The 18,833-nt window shown below is 36.6% G+C and overlaps 1 protein-coding gene across 4 annotated transcripts in view; it reads left to right on the plus strand.

Moving 5' to 3' along the window:
• PDE4B (phosphodiesterase 4B) overlaps positions 1 to 18,833 on the plus strand; it is a 340,358-nt gene that overhangs the window by 50,435 nt on the left and 271,090 nt on the right. For all 4 annotated transcript variants that reach the window (XM_070746092.1, XM_070746089.1, XM_070746090.1 and 1 more), the window contains exon 3: positions 1,307 to 1,536. In XM_070746092.1, the coding sequence (XP_070602193.1) occupies positions 1,307 to 1,536 (230 nt within the window). The remainder of the gene's footprint in view (positions 1 to 1,306; positions 1,537 to 18,833) is intronic.

Here is an 18,833-nt window from a genome sequence, read left to right on the forward strand (position 1 = left end):
GGCAAATCTTTCTTGTCTTTTTTTCAAGCATTTTTAGTTAACATTACTTTCTTATTGTCGTTGATGGGTTATTCCCTCCATTTCAGTGGGACTCGTTACTTATACTTAGCTGAAATACTGTTTCTAATCATTCCTACTTGGGATTTGCAAAAATTGAAACGAAATTTTGGAGGAGATGGAATAAATTAATGCTTTGTGAAAAAAGAAAACAATTATAAAATTACTAACACTATAACCTACTGAGTCATAAGTAAGAGTTAATGAACTGCTTAACATTCACTGCATATCAGACATTATACAATCAAGAGAGTCCAGAAATATTTCACAAGAAGAGTTTTCCATTCCTCTATTCACAACCAAATACCTTATTTCACCAGACTTGAAATTTTGGGCTTAGATAGCTTAGAGCTACATTGCCTTCAATCTGATCTAAATGTAGTTCATAAAATTATCTATCACATTATCTGTCAGTGAATACTTCAGCTTCAACCGCAACAATACTTGAGCACACAATAGATTCAAACTTAATGTAAACTGTTCCTAAGAGGTATGTAAGAGGTGTGCATAAGCACACCAGCTTACCTATCGTCCCTGTCCTACTGTCCTCATTTATCTGTATTTACTTTGTTATGTCTATACCAATAACTGCTATCTTCTATATGTTTTGACAAATAATAATAAATAAAAATAAAACGTCCCAGCGACTGGTTAGATTCCCACAGAGTTGGCCTTCTCCGGTCCTGTCAGCCAATCAATGCTGACTGCCAAGACCTCAGGGAAGGGCCTTTTCTATGGCTGCTCCGGGCCTCTGGAACCAACTCCCCCGGGAGATTCGCACATCCCCCACCCTCCTGGCCTTCCAAAAGGCTTTAAAAACATGGCTTTACTGGTAGGCCTGGGCCATTGAGCAACAACACTCTGTTTTGGCCAGTAGTAATGAATGATAGATGGATGAATATTTTTTTAATATTGGGGTTTAAAATTTTTGTACTTTGTTTTACTGTTGTGCACTGTCCTAAGTCCATTAGGAGATGGGCGGCCTATAAATTGAAGTAAGTAAGTAAGTAAATAAATAAATAAAAAATAAACATTTGCATTCAGACTAATGGTTGAATTGCAGCACATTTCATTTTCCTTCATTTGTAACTTTTCTTTTTAGTGTGAAATTGAATGCTTATTTTAAGAATCTCTTTTATAGGAACTGTATGCGTTCAAATTTATAATTAAGTTGTGCTGCAATTCTAAATTTTTATATTTAGCTTTATGAAATTGCTTATATAATTCATTTTTCTATTTGTTCTTTTAGATTGCTAAAGATTATTTAGAATGTCATCTCAGCAAGTCCTATAGTGCATCTAGCAACACCCTTGGCATAGATCTCTGGAGGGGAAGAAGGTGCTGTTCTGCTAATTTATTATTACCACCATTATCTCAACGACAGAGTGAAAAAGCAAGAACACCAGATAATATTTCTAGACCCACAACTTTGCCTTTATTGACGCTTCCTAGTATTGCCATCACTACTTATCAGGACAGGTAAGTTGCATGTTTAAGATTTAATTGTAGAGCTCTCTTCCTAGTACTGAAGCTGTAGACATATTTAACAGGGGCTACTCTACTATACAGATTTATTTTTAACAAAAAAAATCTCTTTCCTAATACTGAACTAATCATTTTTTCAGTGTGTCAAGCATAGGTTTTTAAGTATGTCATGAGGGTTCTAACAAAATGTCTATTACAAATAGGTTTTGCCTAGCCATGGATCTCAACATTCATTTATCAATCTGTCTATGACTTTTAAAAATAGATTTCTAGGATGTCTCTATTTTACAGTTCTGTTTCTCTTTTGTCTTTCTGATTAGCTGGGTTTTATTATCCTTTATTGGTCTAGAGACATCTAATAAATAAAGGAGGTTCTGGAGACTATTGATTTATTTTTGCAGCATGTTACCTTCTTAGGTGTTTTTTTTAAATAAATAAGATTATTTCCTTTTCATAAAAGTCATGCTGAATAGATTGTCTGATGTGTACAAAGAGGTGGCCATAAGCAAAATATTGATAGGTATAAAGTTGCTTCTTCTTAGTTCAATGGGTTAGATTTATATTTGGTTCACAAAACATGGTAGTATTATTTATTCTTATCTAGTAAATCTTTTCTGCTTATAAATGATTGCAATTTTACTAATTCTTCTACCTGCAGTCTGCTTTTCTACTCACATCCCACATTATTGTATTGGTAAACAGTAACAAACACTGCATATGTGCATATGAAGAAAAAGAGAAATTATTGCTTCTTTTACACAATAATATTGAAGATCAAACATTTGCTTGTATGATTTACGGAAGACTATAACCATATTATGAATGTGTAGTTATATGAAACTATACAGAGAGAAAAGCAGGAAAGGAAAAATAATTAAATAGTATCTCAAAATAAACTGTGGCACATTGATTAAATCATTATTTGATTCCAGTGAAATATGTATAATAATGATTAATAACATTGTGAATGTGAAGAAATCATATGGCAAAAATTCCTGGTGTGAGGGGAATTATTACCTCAACAGATTTTCATTCCTTTATTGTGGAGCAATTACAATTTCCCAGCACTTTGTGGTCAGATTCCATCTTTAATTTTAAATGTACATCCCATATCATGGCCAGCTGAACTCATCAGGAATTAACATATTTTGTGCTGTATCTGATGAGACAGAGACAGCCATTGCTGAATGCAGTGCAGACCTGATCACCTGATGGAAAATTTATCTAGAAACATCCCTTCAAATATAAAACACCATATGGGACAGCAACATCCACAGCAAACTGTAATTATGTCAAAATAACATCATGATGTTTAATACAAATACATAAGTCACAGAATGTATGTGATTACGTCCTTGTGCATGTTACTTAACCCATATACCCACGTATGAGGATAATACAAATCCATGAATATAAATTCTGTAACTGTTGGTGCAACTTGATCCCTAGGCACATAGGAACATATTTTGAGTTTGTCATCTTAAAACTGTAAAACGGATTGTAGATAAGAAGTTTAAAATGTTCTTATGGCAGAGATGCACAACCTGCAGCCAGCTAGATGATCAGGCCCTATTGTTTCCTCAACTTCTGTCCTCCACTGTTCTGTCTGGGTTTTCCCAGACCTCCACACCCACTGAAAAATAGCCAGACACTCTGGTAAAATCCAAAAGTAATTTATAGCAGGAAAAAATAAGCACAAAGGAAAACCTGTCTTCACAGCAGACAGGTTACAATACTTTACAACAGGGTCCTGATGTCCAGTCAATTCCAAAAGCTTCTTGCTGGCACACCCCCCCAAGGTTTCAAGAGTCCAAGGCACAAACCAGGATTGTAGCCACCAAAGTTCACAAACAGGTCTCACGAATCTCCAAGATAAAACTCCACAAGCCAGGAAGGGTGGGGCCGCCTTTTATCCTTTCCCAAGCACCACACCCAAACCCAGCTGCGACCCCTAATGCTGGAAATATCTGGCCAATTGCGTTCTTCTCTCGTTAGCTCTCCTCTGTCGCATATCTATGAAGTCACTAGCATCTTCCCCCAGGGAATCCAGGCTGCTTGCTGGGGAGAGCTCCCCCTGGTGGAACTCTGGCTGTCCTTCATCTTCAGCCTGGGATTCAGCTTCTTCATCAGTCTGCCCCTCCTGGTCCTCAGCCTCTGAGCCGGACACCGACAGCAAATCAGCCATTCCCGGAGGGGTCCCAGGCTGAACCACAACATCCACTAGCCATAGGATTCAATTTCATATGGTCATTTCCTTTTTAAGGTGGTATCTGAGAATCTGCAAATCGCTTTAAATCTACCTTTGTGTTAAATTTTAACAAGTAAATTCAAGGTAAAAATAAACTTTTAAGAACTTGTTATGAAATACCTTTGACATGTGGTTTGTCTGCTTCTTGACTGAAGGAAAAGTTTCTCACTCCTACTCAGGAGAAACATTAGAACTTTTCCAGGGCAGTGAATTAGGTTGTACAAAAGCAGTCACTTTGCAATTTCCCCTGAATATCTTTAGTACTCTTTTAACAGGTTTTTCCATATAGTTAATAGCATGTAAAGGAGAGTTTTCAGTAATCTGGGGGAAAGGCAGAAGGAAAAGATGCTGGGTTTAATCTCAAGAGAGTCTTATTTTTTTATGATGTTGTTCAATTTCTAGACTATTTTTCAACAGGTAAAATGAAAACTTTATTTTAATTTATTGTTCCAGTAATACTCTGTATCCTCAAAAAATATTCAAACTTCAATGTTTTTCTCTTTGGATGTCTCTTACTGTCTATAACCCTGAAAATAAGTTTGTGTCAAAATGTCCATACTCTATTGTATCTTTGATGGTATGAATTGAATATTTTTGTTAGGTAACTTTAAATTATTTCGATTAAACAAAAATGATATCTTGTTGCAAAAAGAAAAAGAAAAAGAAAATCCCATATTTATTTGTTCTTACAACTTCAGAATAAACAACAACAAAAAACCATGCATTTTAACTTACATTTCCTAACAGATTATGATTGAACAGCTTGTCTATCTTACTCTTTAATCTCTATAGGCTTCTGTGAAATGGTCTTTAAACACAATAATTCTGTGTACATTTTAAAAACTAAAAACATATTGAACTTCACGACATATAACATACAGGCAACCAAAATTAACAAACATACTTAACAAAAATCCATATGTCTCATGTGGGTGGATAAATATGCTTTATCAGCCTCTGTGTTAGAAATATAGATATAATGAATTCTAGGCTAAGTTTTATGGTCAATTTATTTTATAGTAACATTTGGTATTGATTTTCAGGAATCTTAGGTTACAGAAAATTAGGCAAAATGTTCAGATTTTGATACATTATTGAAAAACATGTTATAATAAAAACGGAGGTTTGTATATAATTGCATCATTATCATTATAAACAGGTTTTGGGAGAGATAACCATATGCAAAAAAAATCAGATAGTTTTAAATATATATATTTGAACTTATCTGAAAAAGGAGAAAAGAGAAAAAGGGGGAGGGGGAATCCCCAAAATTAAAATATTCATATATAAATCAAAACTAATATTACATGTAGTATACTCATTTTCCCAATTAAACTATTAACGTTAAAGTCATTCATTTAACAATAAGAGAAGGGGAATTTATATGAATGAGATATGCAGTTCAAGTTTTTAACAAGTTGTCTTCAGCTATGATTATCAATTTGAATTTTTAACAATAAAATACTTGTTCAAATGCAAAAGAAATATTTAGATCAAATATAATTGCTGAAGATTAGTAACTAAATGTTACTAATTTTAAAACTATTAGTCATTAAAAGTTCATTAACATTTGTCAACTCAATTAATCTTGCAGACCAAAATTAATCTGTACAATAACTACTCAAATGTATCCACTATACCACATAAGCACATTATATGAAGATATCTTCAGCAGCCAGCTGATCATTTTATCTAGATATTTAAAAGACACTAACATGATCATAAAGTTCAAATCTGAATTAGCATGCTATTACACAGCCCATCTGTAAAGTAGCTAATGTAAAACATTGAGAATTCCATATTTGCCAAAATAATTTAACTGTTAAAGATTTCAACTCTTTAGGGGTGTCAAATATGCCAATTCCAAAATGGTATTTGAACATGAATTTCTTACATACAAAACTTCCTATTCATTACTCTGAGAAAGAATATATGTTTTAAAAAACCATATGGAACTGTGAAATTATTTTCTTTCCATAACCGTTTATAATATCTATATCTGCTTTATCTGACTCTATAGGAAAATCATTTGACCTTCAAATTTGCTATGAGAGAGAGAGAAAAGGGTGGGGGTTGGGGTTGTGTGTATGTGTGTGTGTATTGGTAAGAGTTTGGAAGTATCTTACTTTGCCATTGTCTCCTTCCTAGGGCTTCTTAGGGCTGAGAGAGAATGATTGGCTCAAGCTGAAACAAGCACCATATGGTTTGATTATATTCATAGATTGGAAGGGACCAATTAGGTCACCAAGCTGAAACCCTTGCTCAGCGCTGGTATCCAAAATAACACATCCATAACATGTGTCTCCATTTGAACATATCCAAATAAAGTGATTATGGGCTCTAGAATCAAACTATTCTCACTTTTAGAAACAGTGTGTGTCGTATTTATTTTTCATTTTGAAAATCCATTCAATTGGAAACTGCCATCCTGTAACTGAAATTAATTATACTATATATCTTTGAAATCATGGACAGCATGTTTTTTCCTTTTGTGTGACATTTTTCATTAGTGCTTTGTTATCTCCTCTCAGGTCTTCTTTTCTAGATAACGCAGATATTTCCAACAATATCTCTTCAGAATGAAATTTTTAGACCCTCTTTCTCTGAAATTATTCTTTAAGTATTTTTGAGTGTGGTGCTCAGAACCCACATAGCATCTCACAATGGAATATGATCATAGCACAATAAGAGATACTTTCCATAATTTGAAAATTATATTCGTTTTAAGGTGATCTAAATTTATATTTGCTTTTTTTATAACCAAATATTCTGCTGTGTTGTATTTACTTTGCGGTCAACCACTTTTCCAAGATTTATTTTTTAAAATTTCTTTCATCAAGTCAGCCAGTTCTTATCCTGCAATCATGTACATGTATTCTAATTTTGTCTCCTAATTTTGCTTCCTAAGTTAAGAATACTGATTTGTCTCTGTTAAATTTAACACTGTTGTTTTCAGCCCAATGCTCTGAATATCACTTCTGTCTTCTGGAACTAAACATGCTTGGATACATTTATCCAAATATTTTCTATAATTATTGAAGAGTAGAAAACTGAAAGGAAATACATTTATCTAGTCAGTAAAGGATACCCTTTGAATATGATCTTTGAATCATTCAATTCAATTCTATTTATTAGATTTGTATGCCGCCCCTCTCCGAAGACTCATCTATATTCTATATAACTGATTCAATTTTAACAAAGTATGATTGTTATATAACTGATTCAATTTTAACAAAGTATGATTGTGAAGTAATTTAATAAACATAAAGCTGAATTAGTATAATATGTGATTTATCTGTCACAATCATTTAATAAACATAAAGCTGAATTAGTATAATATGTGATTTATCTGTCACAATCATACAATAAGAATAAAAACGCCATAGTTTTTATTGATCAGACACTTTGCTAAAATTAATATATATTATATTTAAAGCAACCTCATAATATATAAATGAAGTTACCCAATCAGAAAAGGAGAATCATATTGGTAAATACACTTTGAACAGATTGCTTACAAGATGATTTCATATTCTAGCATTTTGCCAGTTACTCAAGTCAAATCGCCTATTCAGTTTTTTGTGATTCCTTCTTTAACTCCTCGTGGAGTTCACATGTTCCTCTTAAAATCTTCATTCATTCTTAATGATCAAAAGTGAAGCTACTGCAATTAGCTGCGGCACATCAGAGAGATGCGTTTATCTAATTGGCTAGTTGAAATTATGCTGAGAATGACTTTAGCTTCTATACTGAGCTTGTTGTCAAGGTAAAAACTGTTTGATGTTTCAGGAATATGTTCAGAAGACAGTAATACACAAAGCATCTATTTGAGCACATATGGACAATTCTATTTCTGCTTCCTTCCCCCAAGAATATAAAAAAACAAACTGTTTAGCACTAAGTGGCCGATGCTTGAATTTCTATTGTGTAGCATCCGAAATGTAAATAAGTGCAGAAATAATAGCATGTCATTCAGTGAAATTTCTATGTTGTGATAGTTTTGGGGCCTAAGAAAGACATTGGGATTTGCTTATTTCTGGGGTAATTTACATTTGCATCTTTTCAGCACTAGGACTCTGTACTTGATTGAAAGCAACTTCTGTGATCATATGATGACAATATGTTCAAGAGCTGTACAATTTATTTTAGGGTCTGCTGCAGGATATTTAAAACCACAACTTTTTTTAAATGCTAAAGATCTCTGGTGCAGTGGTGGTATTCAGCTAGTTTGCACCGGTTTGCACGATCTATTGGGGGAAATTTGGTGTGGGTAGCTGAACCAGTAGCAACCTCTGGCTGGCTATGCCCCCCTCGGTCGCTGCTCTTCCCACCTGTCCATACGACACTCACTCACCCCATGTGACGCTTGCTTGCACCACTTGATGCTTGCCTGCTCAATGCTCACCCTGCCCAATCACTCCTCACCTCCTATGCAGCACACTGGGTCCTCACGGCTTCCCTTTCTAAGCTGTCTTCCCACCTGTTGCCTGTGCCCCAACTGACAGGCCCTGATCTGCCTGCTCACAGGTAAGCCTGTTACCCTCCCCTCACCATCTCTGGAACTTGCTGCCCCCTCCATTCCTGAAGCTTGCCTGGCTGGCTTTGCTGCCGGTGTGACCACATCCCAGGTAGCGGTGCTGGCTGTGGCCTAGCTAGCTGGTTCCCCCATCCCCAGGCTCACCGGCATGGCTATATCCCACATAGTGCTCTTCCTGCTCTCCCTACCACATGGTGGCTGCAGTGCAGCTCTCTGTCTCCCTTCCCTGCTCTCTGTTCTTCCTTGCTCACCTTGACTAGGGTTGCCCCTTTTGGAGGCCTTCCTGAGGAGCAAAGAGGCTGCAGACTTTCCACACGCCTCTGCCAGTCCAAGGTCCTTGCCCTTCAGATCCGAATGGCCCAAGTTCCTGGCGGTGCTCCGGGAGGGAGGGCAGATGTCCTGGGGGTGCTGCACTATAGCAGAGTAGCAGTCTCGGCTCGAGCACAGGATCTTCCCCGAGGGCTGCCCACCATTGGCCTTATCTTCACAAGCAGCCATGCACTGACTCCTTTGGGATCTGAAGGGCATGGAATTCAGTGGAGATATGTGGAAGATCTAGAAAGAAGAGACGATGCTGGTGGTGGGGGTGGGAGATCCACTGCACTCAGCCAAAAAGCCAACTTTTGGGGGCGACCTGGCTGGCTTATTTGTCTTTTGGGCCTAGCGCAATTGGCTTCCGTGGAACCTTTGGGCAACTGTCACTCAGTTGCTTTCCCCTCCACCTGGAGGATGCACCGCTTCTGGGACAGGCTGGCCAAAAGGTGGGCAGGCAGCCCTGGGGGGTGATGCTGTGTTGGGGCCAAGATTGCTGATCCACTGCAGTGCACATATGCAACCACAGAACACCTGCCTGCTCTCATGGAGTGCCAATCCCCACCTTTGTGCTCACTTTTTGCCCGGCACTGCCACTGCTCCCCACTCCCACCCACCGCCGCAACCTTGAGCTCTCCTTTTACACATCCCTGCCTTGGCAGGATCAGGATCAGTAAGTTCTTGCTTTGCTCCCCAGGAAGAGCTCCATCATGGAGGGCTGTATGCCCAGACCAGGCGCTTTCTCTCAGGCCTCCTGCCTTGCATGTCTTGGGTGGGTCTCACTCTCCGCCTTTGAAGGAGGAAGGGAAGGAAGAGAGAGAGAGAGTGAGAGAGAGAGAGAAGAGAAAGAAAGAGACAAAGAAAGAAAAAGAAAGGAAGGAAGAAAGAAAGAAAGAAAAGGAGAGAGACAGATAAGGAAGGAAGGAAGGAAGGAAGGAAGGAAGGAAGGAAGAGGAAGTGTGAGAGACAAGAAAGAAAGAAAAAGAAAGAAAGAAAGAAAGAAAGAAAGAGGAAGGGTGAGAGAGAGAGAGACAAGAAAGAGAAATAGACAAAGAAAGAACTCTCTCTTGCTTGCAGTGTTCCCTCTAATTTTTTTTGGGGGGGGCGGAAAATTATAGTGTCTGGGCGGCAGTCCCTTCGGGACTGGGCAGCACAAAAATAATAAATAAACAAACAAACAAACAAACAAATAAAAAACCCACTCTGTTTTGCCTCAGAGAATTTCAAAATAAAATACTGTACTGTGTGTCTATAACAGTGAGCTCATAATAGGGCAACTCTATCAATATCACAATGCCACTTAAATAGTTGAGCTAGTTTCAAACTAGATTTTGATTTTCTTTCTCTCTTCCTTACTCCCATTCTTTTTCTTTCTCTTTTCCTTCCTCTCTTTTTTCTGTTTCTCTCTCTTCCTCTCTTCCTCTCTCTCTCCTTCCCTCTCACTCTTTCCCTCTCGGCTTCTGGGCAGGTTTGGAAAACTCTGAGTTGATGATGATTTTTAAGTGAGCGATTGCTCACTGCTCAGCTTAGAGGGAACTATGCTTGTTTGCTTTCTCTCTTGCTTTCTTTCTCTCTCACTCTTGCTTTCTCTCTTTCTCTCTTTTCTTTCTCTCTCTTGCTTTCTCTCTCTCCTCACTCTCTTTTTCTCTCTTTCTCTCTGTCTTTCTTTCTTTCTCTCTTTCTTTCTCTCTCTCTCTCACTCTCTCTGTCAGCAAAAAGTTGCGAGACCGGAACCTGAGCTTCCTTCTTCGCGGCACACCTGACCATGTCTCGCGGTACACTGGTTGAAAAACACTGCTCTATACTATGTAATATGTATGTACACATATGACGTATATACATAGGATTAAATAGTACATTTGAACATTCAGCAGTAGTAAATAAATAGACAGGGAAATATCTTTTTGAGGCCTTTGAGGCAAAGAGAAGCCAGCAACACGCCCTTGGCCTGATGTCAAGTTGGCCACACCCACCAGTCACACATGCCAAGCCACATCCACTTAGTCACATGACCACCAAGCCTGCCCACCCAGTCACATGACCAAGTCACGTCCCCAAGCAAGTCACACCCACAGGCCTGGTAGTAAAAAAAATTGAATCCATTAAACTAGACATCCCACCACTGCTGTGGCGCTTGTGGACGGTCAGTTTTCCATTGACAGAATCTCTGCCTCTGTACATTATGCCTCCTTGCTTCTAGACTTTATGAGAAACATTTGTATACACCTCTAAGTTAGAATATTAGAGTAGAAAAACTGTAGGGGTGCCTGCAGAGGGTCTCAAAAAAAATATCAGTATGTCAACTGTGGGCACACAATTGAAGCCTTCATGTTTTCCACATGTTTAAATATCATACAATAAGGCAGCACTGTGTTCACGCAGTTGCAACTGATATTTTTATGCTTTGACCTCCCCTAGTTTATGGAGGCTGCCGAGTGAGATCTTTTTGTTATGTCAAGACCTAGAGCAGAACAAGTCGGACAGTGATTTTTATTCCAGGTTTGATTGCAGACCTATCTTCAAACTATTTTGAAGGAGGGGGCGAGTAAGAGTAATAACAGTGTGAGGCTGTTCTCGGAATATTATGTTTGGTATTAGATCTGTTTCATGTTCTGTTCCACAATACAGTGTAGGGTCAATCCAACCTTGAAAACCAGATATCGTATAATCTGTGTTGGAGGTTATATAGACATAAGAGTATCTATAGTCAGTTCCTTAATTAGTTCTACATTTAAAATCTTCTTTAGTCTCTATTAATTTATTTCAACTGATCAAAGCAGAAAAATATATCAATAATTGTATTCAGTCATTGGCTTTGGACATCCTGTTCACTCTTTCTTTTGTTGCTATCCTGGCAATAAGTTGCTCATAGGGGCTTTCTGGAAGATGCAATTATTGACTTTTTAAAAATGACGTTCTTGAACAACAGGTAGTCTATTATTTTGGCAATATTTTGACATGACTGCCTTTCTGCACATTTCCTTGTATGCACTTTGTTTATTGTTTTCCTTCCAGTTTATTAGTTCATAATGTTATGAATGTTCATCCGGCCAATAAATAGCTCAGTTCAGTTGCCCTGTTTCTACCCCGAATTAAGGGATTAGAGGGTTGTAAAATGGAATTCTTTTTAGTGTTATGAATGTTCATAAACATTCCATCAAGTGTTTATGTTTATTTCATGGTTTTCTTTTGTCAAATGTTTGATTACCAAGTGGGTAAATTGACAAAGGACACTTGGGTTTAGATAAGTAATGTTAAATATATAATTTAATAATAATTTTATCAATTGTATCAAACAGCTATTACTATATACATAAATACCTCTTTGCATTATAAATAAACTATCCACTGTATTTGTTATTATAACAATAAATATAGTGGATACTTTCTTTATAATACTATTATTATTATAATAATACTATAGTTATTATAATAAACATAGATTGAATAATTCAACCATCAAATCATTTATAGTAAGGTGCTTTTTCAATGTAAATGTAAATAATAGAATAAGAATAGAACAGAAGAGAAGAGAATAACAAAGTTGGAAGGGACTTTCTAGTCCAACTGCTTGCTTAGGCAGGAAATCCTACACTACTTCAGACAAATGATTATTCAACATCTTCTTAAAAGCTTTTAGTGTTGGGGCTTTGAAAACTTCTGGAGGCAAGCTATTCCACTGATTGTTCTAACTGTCAGGAAATTTCTCCTTAGTTCTAAGTTGCTTCTCCCCTTGATTAGTTTCCACCCATTACTTCTTATCCTACCCTCAGGTGCTTTGGAGAATAGCTTTACTCCTTCTTGTTTGTGATGATCCCTGAGATATTGGAACACTGCTATCATGTCTCCCCACTCCTTCTTTTCATTAAACTAGACATCCCAGTTTCTGCAATTGTTTTTCATATTTTTAGCCTCCAGTCCCTTAATCATCTTTGTTGTTCTTCTTTGCACTCTTTCTAGAGTCTCAACATCTTTTTTACATTGTGGCGACCAAAACTGAATGTAGTGTTCCAAGTGTGGCCTTACCAAGGCAATTATAAAGTGGTATTAACATGTCACATGATTCTTGATTCTATCCCTCTGTTTATACAGCTTAGAACTGTGTTGGCTTTTTTGGCAGCTGCTGCACACTTCTGGTTCATATTTAAATGGTTGTCCACTAGGACGCCAAGATCCCTCAACAAGTTACTATTGTTGAGCAAGGTACCACATATGCTATATCTGTGCATTTTGTTTTTCTTGCCTAAATGTAGAACCTTACTTTTTTCACCACTGAATTTCATTTTGTTAGATAGCACCCAATGTTCCAGTCTGTTAAGATCCGAGTCTGCGGAGAGGGGCGGCATACAAATCTAAATAATAAATAAATAAAATAAATAAATCCTTCTGTATCTTAAACCTATTTTTTGGAGTATTGGCTATTTCCCCAGCTTGGTGTCATTTGCAAATTTGATGAGTTCCCCATCTATCCCTTCATCCAAGTCATTGGTAGATAGAAATGATTGTACTGCTGAACAAATAGGAATTCCTGCCTCTGAGAAACAATTTTCCTTAACCATTGCTATTCTTAAAACACCTTTAACCAATCAGCCACTTTCACTGGATAGCCATGTAAACTGAGAATGTTGCAGACAGCTGATCAGAAAGATCAAACACAAAACCACTTTCCTGCTTGAGTGATCTATGTACAGTATATAGATAACATAATTTTTAACACTTCTCTTTTCAAAGTTGCAATAGAAAAAGAAAACCTATATATCTGTATCTTAAAATAGTTTTATTGTGAAAAGTGAGATTATTTGAGAAAAAAACTTACTGCTTTATAACACAAGAGGGCGTTGCTGCCCCTTTTTTCGCCTATGGTAAAATGCTGTTACTTGTTCTTAATAAAATACTTGTTCCATTGACTATAGTCGTGATGTATAAAATGTTAATGAAAACATATTTTTAAAGCATGTTTGAATTCAATGTTAGATGTTGTACTTGCTATAAATGTATATACTACTATATAGCAATGTTTTAATAACTAAGACATTATCCTGATCTATAAGGAAAAAATAAATGTCATAATTAGTCATTACTTGCTTTTTTGAGATAAATCAAATATACAAGATACTGGGAGTTGGCTGTTATAAAAACCAGAGAAAAGATGGGGGAAATCTGACTTTTGGTTGGATTCATACAAAGGGATAAAGAACAAATTTAAACCTTAAAACCTTTTCACATGTGGCATTTGTACTAGTTCAGGATAAGCACCATGCCTTTTTCTTACAGCATAAGGCCCTTCTGAAGTTAAGTCAATTACCTTTTGGTTCAGTTGTGATGCTGCCCAAAATACTTGCTTTAGGTTGTTAAAACTGGACTTGCCACATTGATAATTTCTCACCAGTTCTCAACTTGTGCTATCTCCATATCCCTTTTTCTCATCATGGCAAAATAAAAAGGCTTGACACTTTATCCAATTTCATCTTGTTTTTTAAACTGAGTGACTGCTTTGCATAGATAAATACTAAGCGGGAAATGAAAAGAATGAAAGCGGAGATGCTAATCATAATATTTTCCCGCTGTTGGAGATGTGGTGGTGAAAAGCTCATGGTATATACTAAATATTGTAAGGTTGGCAACAATGAGGATAATTGCAGGGCAAAATGAACAGCTTCTGCAGAGATTGGGAATTGACCTTGGAAATGTAGAAGTGGTCTTAAACAAATAAGGCTGTTTTAAGTAACATGCCTGTTTCAATTTACACTTCAGACTGTTGAGACAAATATGCAACAGGTGAGATTCTCTGATGTTTGAACATTTTAATCTCCAATTTTATTTGGAGATTTATTATTTGAACATGCAGATTTTTAAATAACAGAACCAAAATAAAGAGTTATTTATTTATTTATTTGTTTGTAAAACATGTACAAGGTAACAAGTACAGGTATGAACATAAACATGAACAAAGGAAGTAAATACAGATAAATTGAGACAGTAAGACAGTGATGGTTATTTTAGGATCATATAAATATGTTTTGTTCATAAAATATTGTGTGGAAAGTTAGATATTAAAGTGTCATTATTAAACATACGATTTTGACATGTTATATTCAAAATACATATATTTTATACAAATAGTATACCATTGTTTCTTTCAGGTGAGTTTTTCTTTTGTTCTATGAATTTAAAAAGCCAACCAAAGAAATTAAAATCCAACATTGTCCAGTTAATTTTTTTTTAGTAACAATTTTATAATTTCAGCTATTTTTAACCTGATTTTGTTTATTATTGGATTTTTATCCCACCTTTATTATTTTTATAAATAACTCAAGATGATCACACACAATATTCCTTCCTCCTATTTTTCCCTCACAGTGTAATATTGTAAGATAGATTGGACTGAGAGAGCATGGCTAAAAGTCAACTAGCAACTTACATGCCTAAGGCAACATTAGAACTGAAACTCTCCTGGTTTCTAGTTCATTTCACCAAGTTGGATCTTTTCCCTTTTTCTGATTACTGATGTTACAGATAGACAGTTGTTAATTTTTGGACACTGCTAAACCTTTAAGGCCTAATCAGCAAGAGAAAAGAATAGATTCCCCAAATGTAAATAGAATTGTCATTTGAAAACACAGTGCAAATTATATTTGCAAAAATTGTAATTATTATATAAAGGAAATCTTATGCTACATACCTGTGGAATATTAATTTGAGATAAAAGCAATTATATATATAAGTATATTACCTTTAAAATACTCTAGAAATGTCCATAATTCTTTTTCTATTTTTTAAAATTCTACAAGGAAACAAATAAATGATTTAATATTTTTTTAAAGGTTTCCCTCAATTTTTTAAGATACTTATTTATCCTCTAGACATAGAAAAAAATGTTTATTTATCCAATTTTCATATGCATTCATCTCACAAAACAAATGATTTGAGTGGCATACAGCAAGAAATTTATATTAATGATTTCGTTATATGCTGAATTTACCACCTGAATTGACAACTGTAAACACTATTTCTTAATTAATCAAGGAGTATGCATAATTAGCTTTGTCTATTTTTGTTTTATATATGATGGAAGAAAGAGAAAAATAGCTCTTGACAAAGCAAGGGAACATAACTGAACAATTATTTCACAACCAATGCTATTTCATCTTGTGATATTGAGATATGATGCAGAAAGAAATTGACTCACCTTTCTATAAGATTCAACAGTGTCAAAAAGAAAATGAAATGTTAAACCCTCTTGCATATGGACTGTAAGAATCATTAACTACTTCTTAAAACTTTTTAATTTCTACTTTTTATTCAGGTAAGTTTTAAAATTTACATCAAAATGAGTCATTAATCGCTGACATCTTCAGAAACATACCAGTTAGTCATGTTTTGAATCATGACTGTAAGCTTTGAAATATGACTTCTAACTAAAGTCATGACAGGTCATTTGTTCTCACATCATAATTCTAAAATACGTTTTTCCTTGTCCTTGGAGTTATTTTTGTACTATCATTAGCTCTGGCTAACTGAGATGGGCTGGGGGAAAAAAATGCAAAATAATCACTTATGAGCAGGAAAGCGTTAGAATCCAAGCTTCTTTACTGCAAATTTATAGTTGAGGTTCAGATCTGGTTGTCCTACATTTGTTAAATTTTCCATTAGCAAAATATTTTTAAAAATCATTCTGAAAACTTTTTAAAATATATAATACTAGCCAATAACCCCGGCGTTGTCCAGGTATTTTTTCATCTTAATTCCCCAGCCTCCCATGCATGTGCACATGACTACTATAGCCCGTTTTGAGCCTAGTAGGCCCCCTGAAGCTTCCTGTGAGACAAAATGGGCTGAGGGAAGATCGTGCTGCCCCTCCGCCACGTGCTCCATTTTTGGCCTAGTGTCCTCCCTGCAGCCAAAATGGCTCATGGGGAGCAGCTGGCATTGCACCTCCTGTGCTTCCTCCACCCATGCATAGTACAGACCTGAATATCAGCTTGGCGGTGGGAAGTGCGCACACATACCAGAATATCTCTGGGACTGCCTTCTGCCACACAAATCCCAGCGACCAATTAGGTCCCACAGAGTTGGCCTTCTCCAGATCCCGTCGACGAAACAATGTCATCTGGCGGACCCCGGGGGAAGAGCCTTCTCTGTGGTGGCCCCGGCCCTCTGGGACCAACTCCCTCCGGAGATCAAAACTGCCCCCACCCTCCTTGCCTTTTGCAAACTTCTAAAAACCCACCTCTGCTGTCAGGCATGCGGAAATTGCCTCCCCCAGGCCGTTTCATTTTATGTATGGTTTGTTTGGGATGCGTGACTGTTTTTTATAATAAGGGTTTTAAACTGTTCTTTTAACCATTAGATTTGTACTATGTATTGTTGTTGTAAGCTGCTCCGAGTCTCCGGAGAGGGGCGGCATTCAAATCAAATCAAATCAAATCAAATCAAATCAAATCAAATCAAATCAAATCAAATCAAATCAAATCATGGTGGAGCTGAGCTGGGCTCTGTGTGCCACCTGCATGCCAGAACACACACACACACGCACACCAAGAGGTGTTTAGTCTTATCCCCACAGTATTTTTTTCCAGAGAGTAAGTCATCTTGCTAATTGTCTGCATAAATGGGAAAGTGAAACTCTGCAAACTGGACTCTCCACCAAAAGAACTTTTGACTTACACATCAGCAGATACATCGGAATCAAAGCAATGGGAAAATGAGCTCCTGCACCTGGTGAAAAGTTAAATTCATGGAATATACTATGAAGGCAGGGTCTAATCTCAGAATCACCTCACCTTATCCTTATCCTTATGGAAAACTCATAACCTGGGGTTGACTGATAACATCTCCAACTATGAAACCCTTCTAGCTGAAGTGATTGCAACCAAGAACAGGACTGTGAAGGAGAGCTCTCTCAAAGACACAATGGCCAAAGGCTACAATGGTGCTTTCATGAGTGACTTGGGGACCTTGTTCAAATTCCAGCTACGGAAGCCACCACCACAAGTTTTACCATTTTCTCAAACTGGCCCTGGGACTGGAACATAAATCCCTGAGTTGGACCATGCTGTGTCTCCTCCACCTCTGCTGAAATAGGCTAGGTCTCCTCTGTGGCCTCCATACCTGTTTTGTCTCGGTTGGGGTGGTCCTGTCCTTCACGCGATGATTTGGGGCGAAGGAACACAGGCCAAAGTTGTGAGATAGGGACAGACAATCCGATTGGGATGTTGCACACTCAAAAGCCTCTGTACTGGCCTAATCAGGCTCCCTTTGCTACATTCAGTTTGTCCTAACAGAGGTGAGATCTGCACCTACATTTCTAGCCTTCTGGAGGAACCTAAAAACTATTGCTTGGCCCAAAGCCCCAATAGGGACCTGCTACATTGGGTTTGCTGATGGAGTAGAGAGGATTCTCATGCCCAGGCCACCTATCATCTCAGTTCTATTCTAATTTTAACTGCTTAACAATATTGTTTGTTTGTTTGTTTTTAAATGACTAGTTTTTAAGACACATTTTTAAAAGTAATTCTATTAATTGCCTTAAGAATGTTTTATACTGTATCTTTTTATTGGAATGTTGTGAGCCGCCCCGAGTCCACAGAGAGGGGGGGGCATATAAGTCAAACAAACAAACAAAAAACAAACAAACAAACAAATATTGGAAGATACCCAGAGTTGCTGTATGAGTGAGATGGGTAGTATAGAAATTTAATAAATAAACATAAATAACATTTTAATATAATTGTCGGATCTGTATTGTGTTCATGGTCATATTAGAATACTATTAGTCTATATTATATATGTTATATATTATAAAAATATAGTAACAAAGGATTAATATTTTTACTTATTCATCCACCTTGTCCTTAATATTTATAACACTTTTCTACAGAGCAAGCATGCATTGAAAAAAAAGATTAAAAAGAGACGAGAGCTGTTTATAACTTCCAATATAGTATATAGGAAAATAGTTTTTAATTACAATCTACTGTTTCTGGGCAATATAAATGATAGCTTAGTTTGGAAAAGAGAATTACTATGATTAAACACAAGTTTCCTTGACAACCAGCTAGATGTCGTGAATGCTGAATTGTTTGGGAGCTGTATATAGTCTTCAAGATTTCATATAAAGTGATCTTTCTGTTTGCTTACATTTTGGTAGGATATTACTAACATTTTGTACAACATTTTTAGAAGCCTTACCGA

The sequence above is a fragment of the Erythrolamprus reginae genome, chromosome 3, assembly GCF_031021105.1.
Source record: "Erythrolamprus reginae isolate rEryReg1 chromosome 3, rEryReg1.hap1, whole genome shotgun sequence".
Taxonomy (NCBI): Eukaryota; Metazoa; Chordata; class Lepidosauria; order Squamata; family Dipsadidae; genus Erythrolamprus; species Erythrolamprus reginae.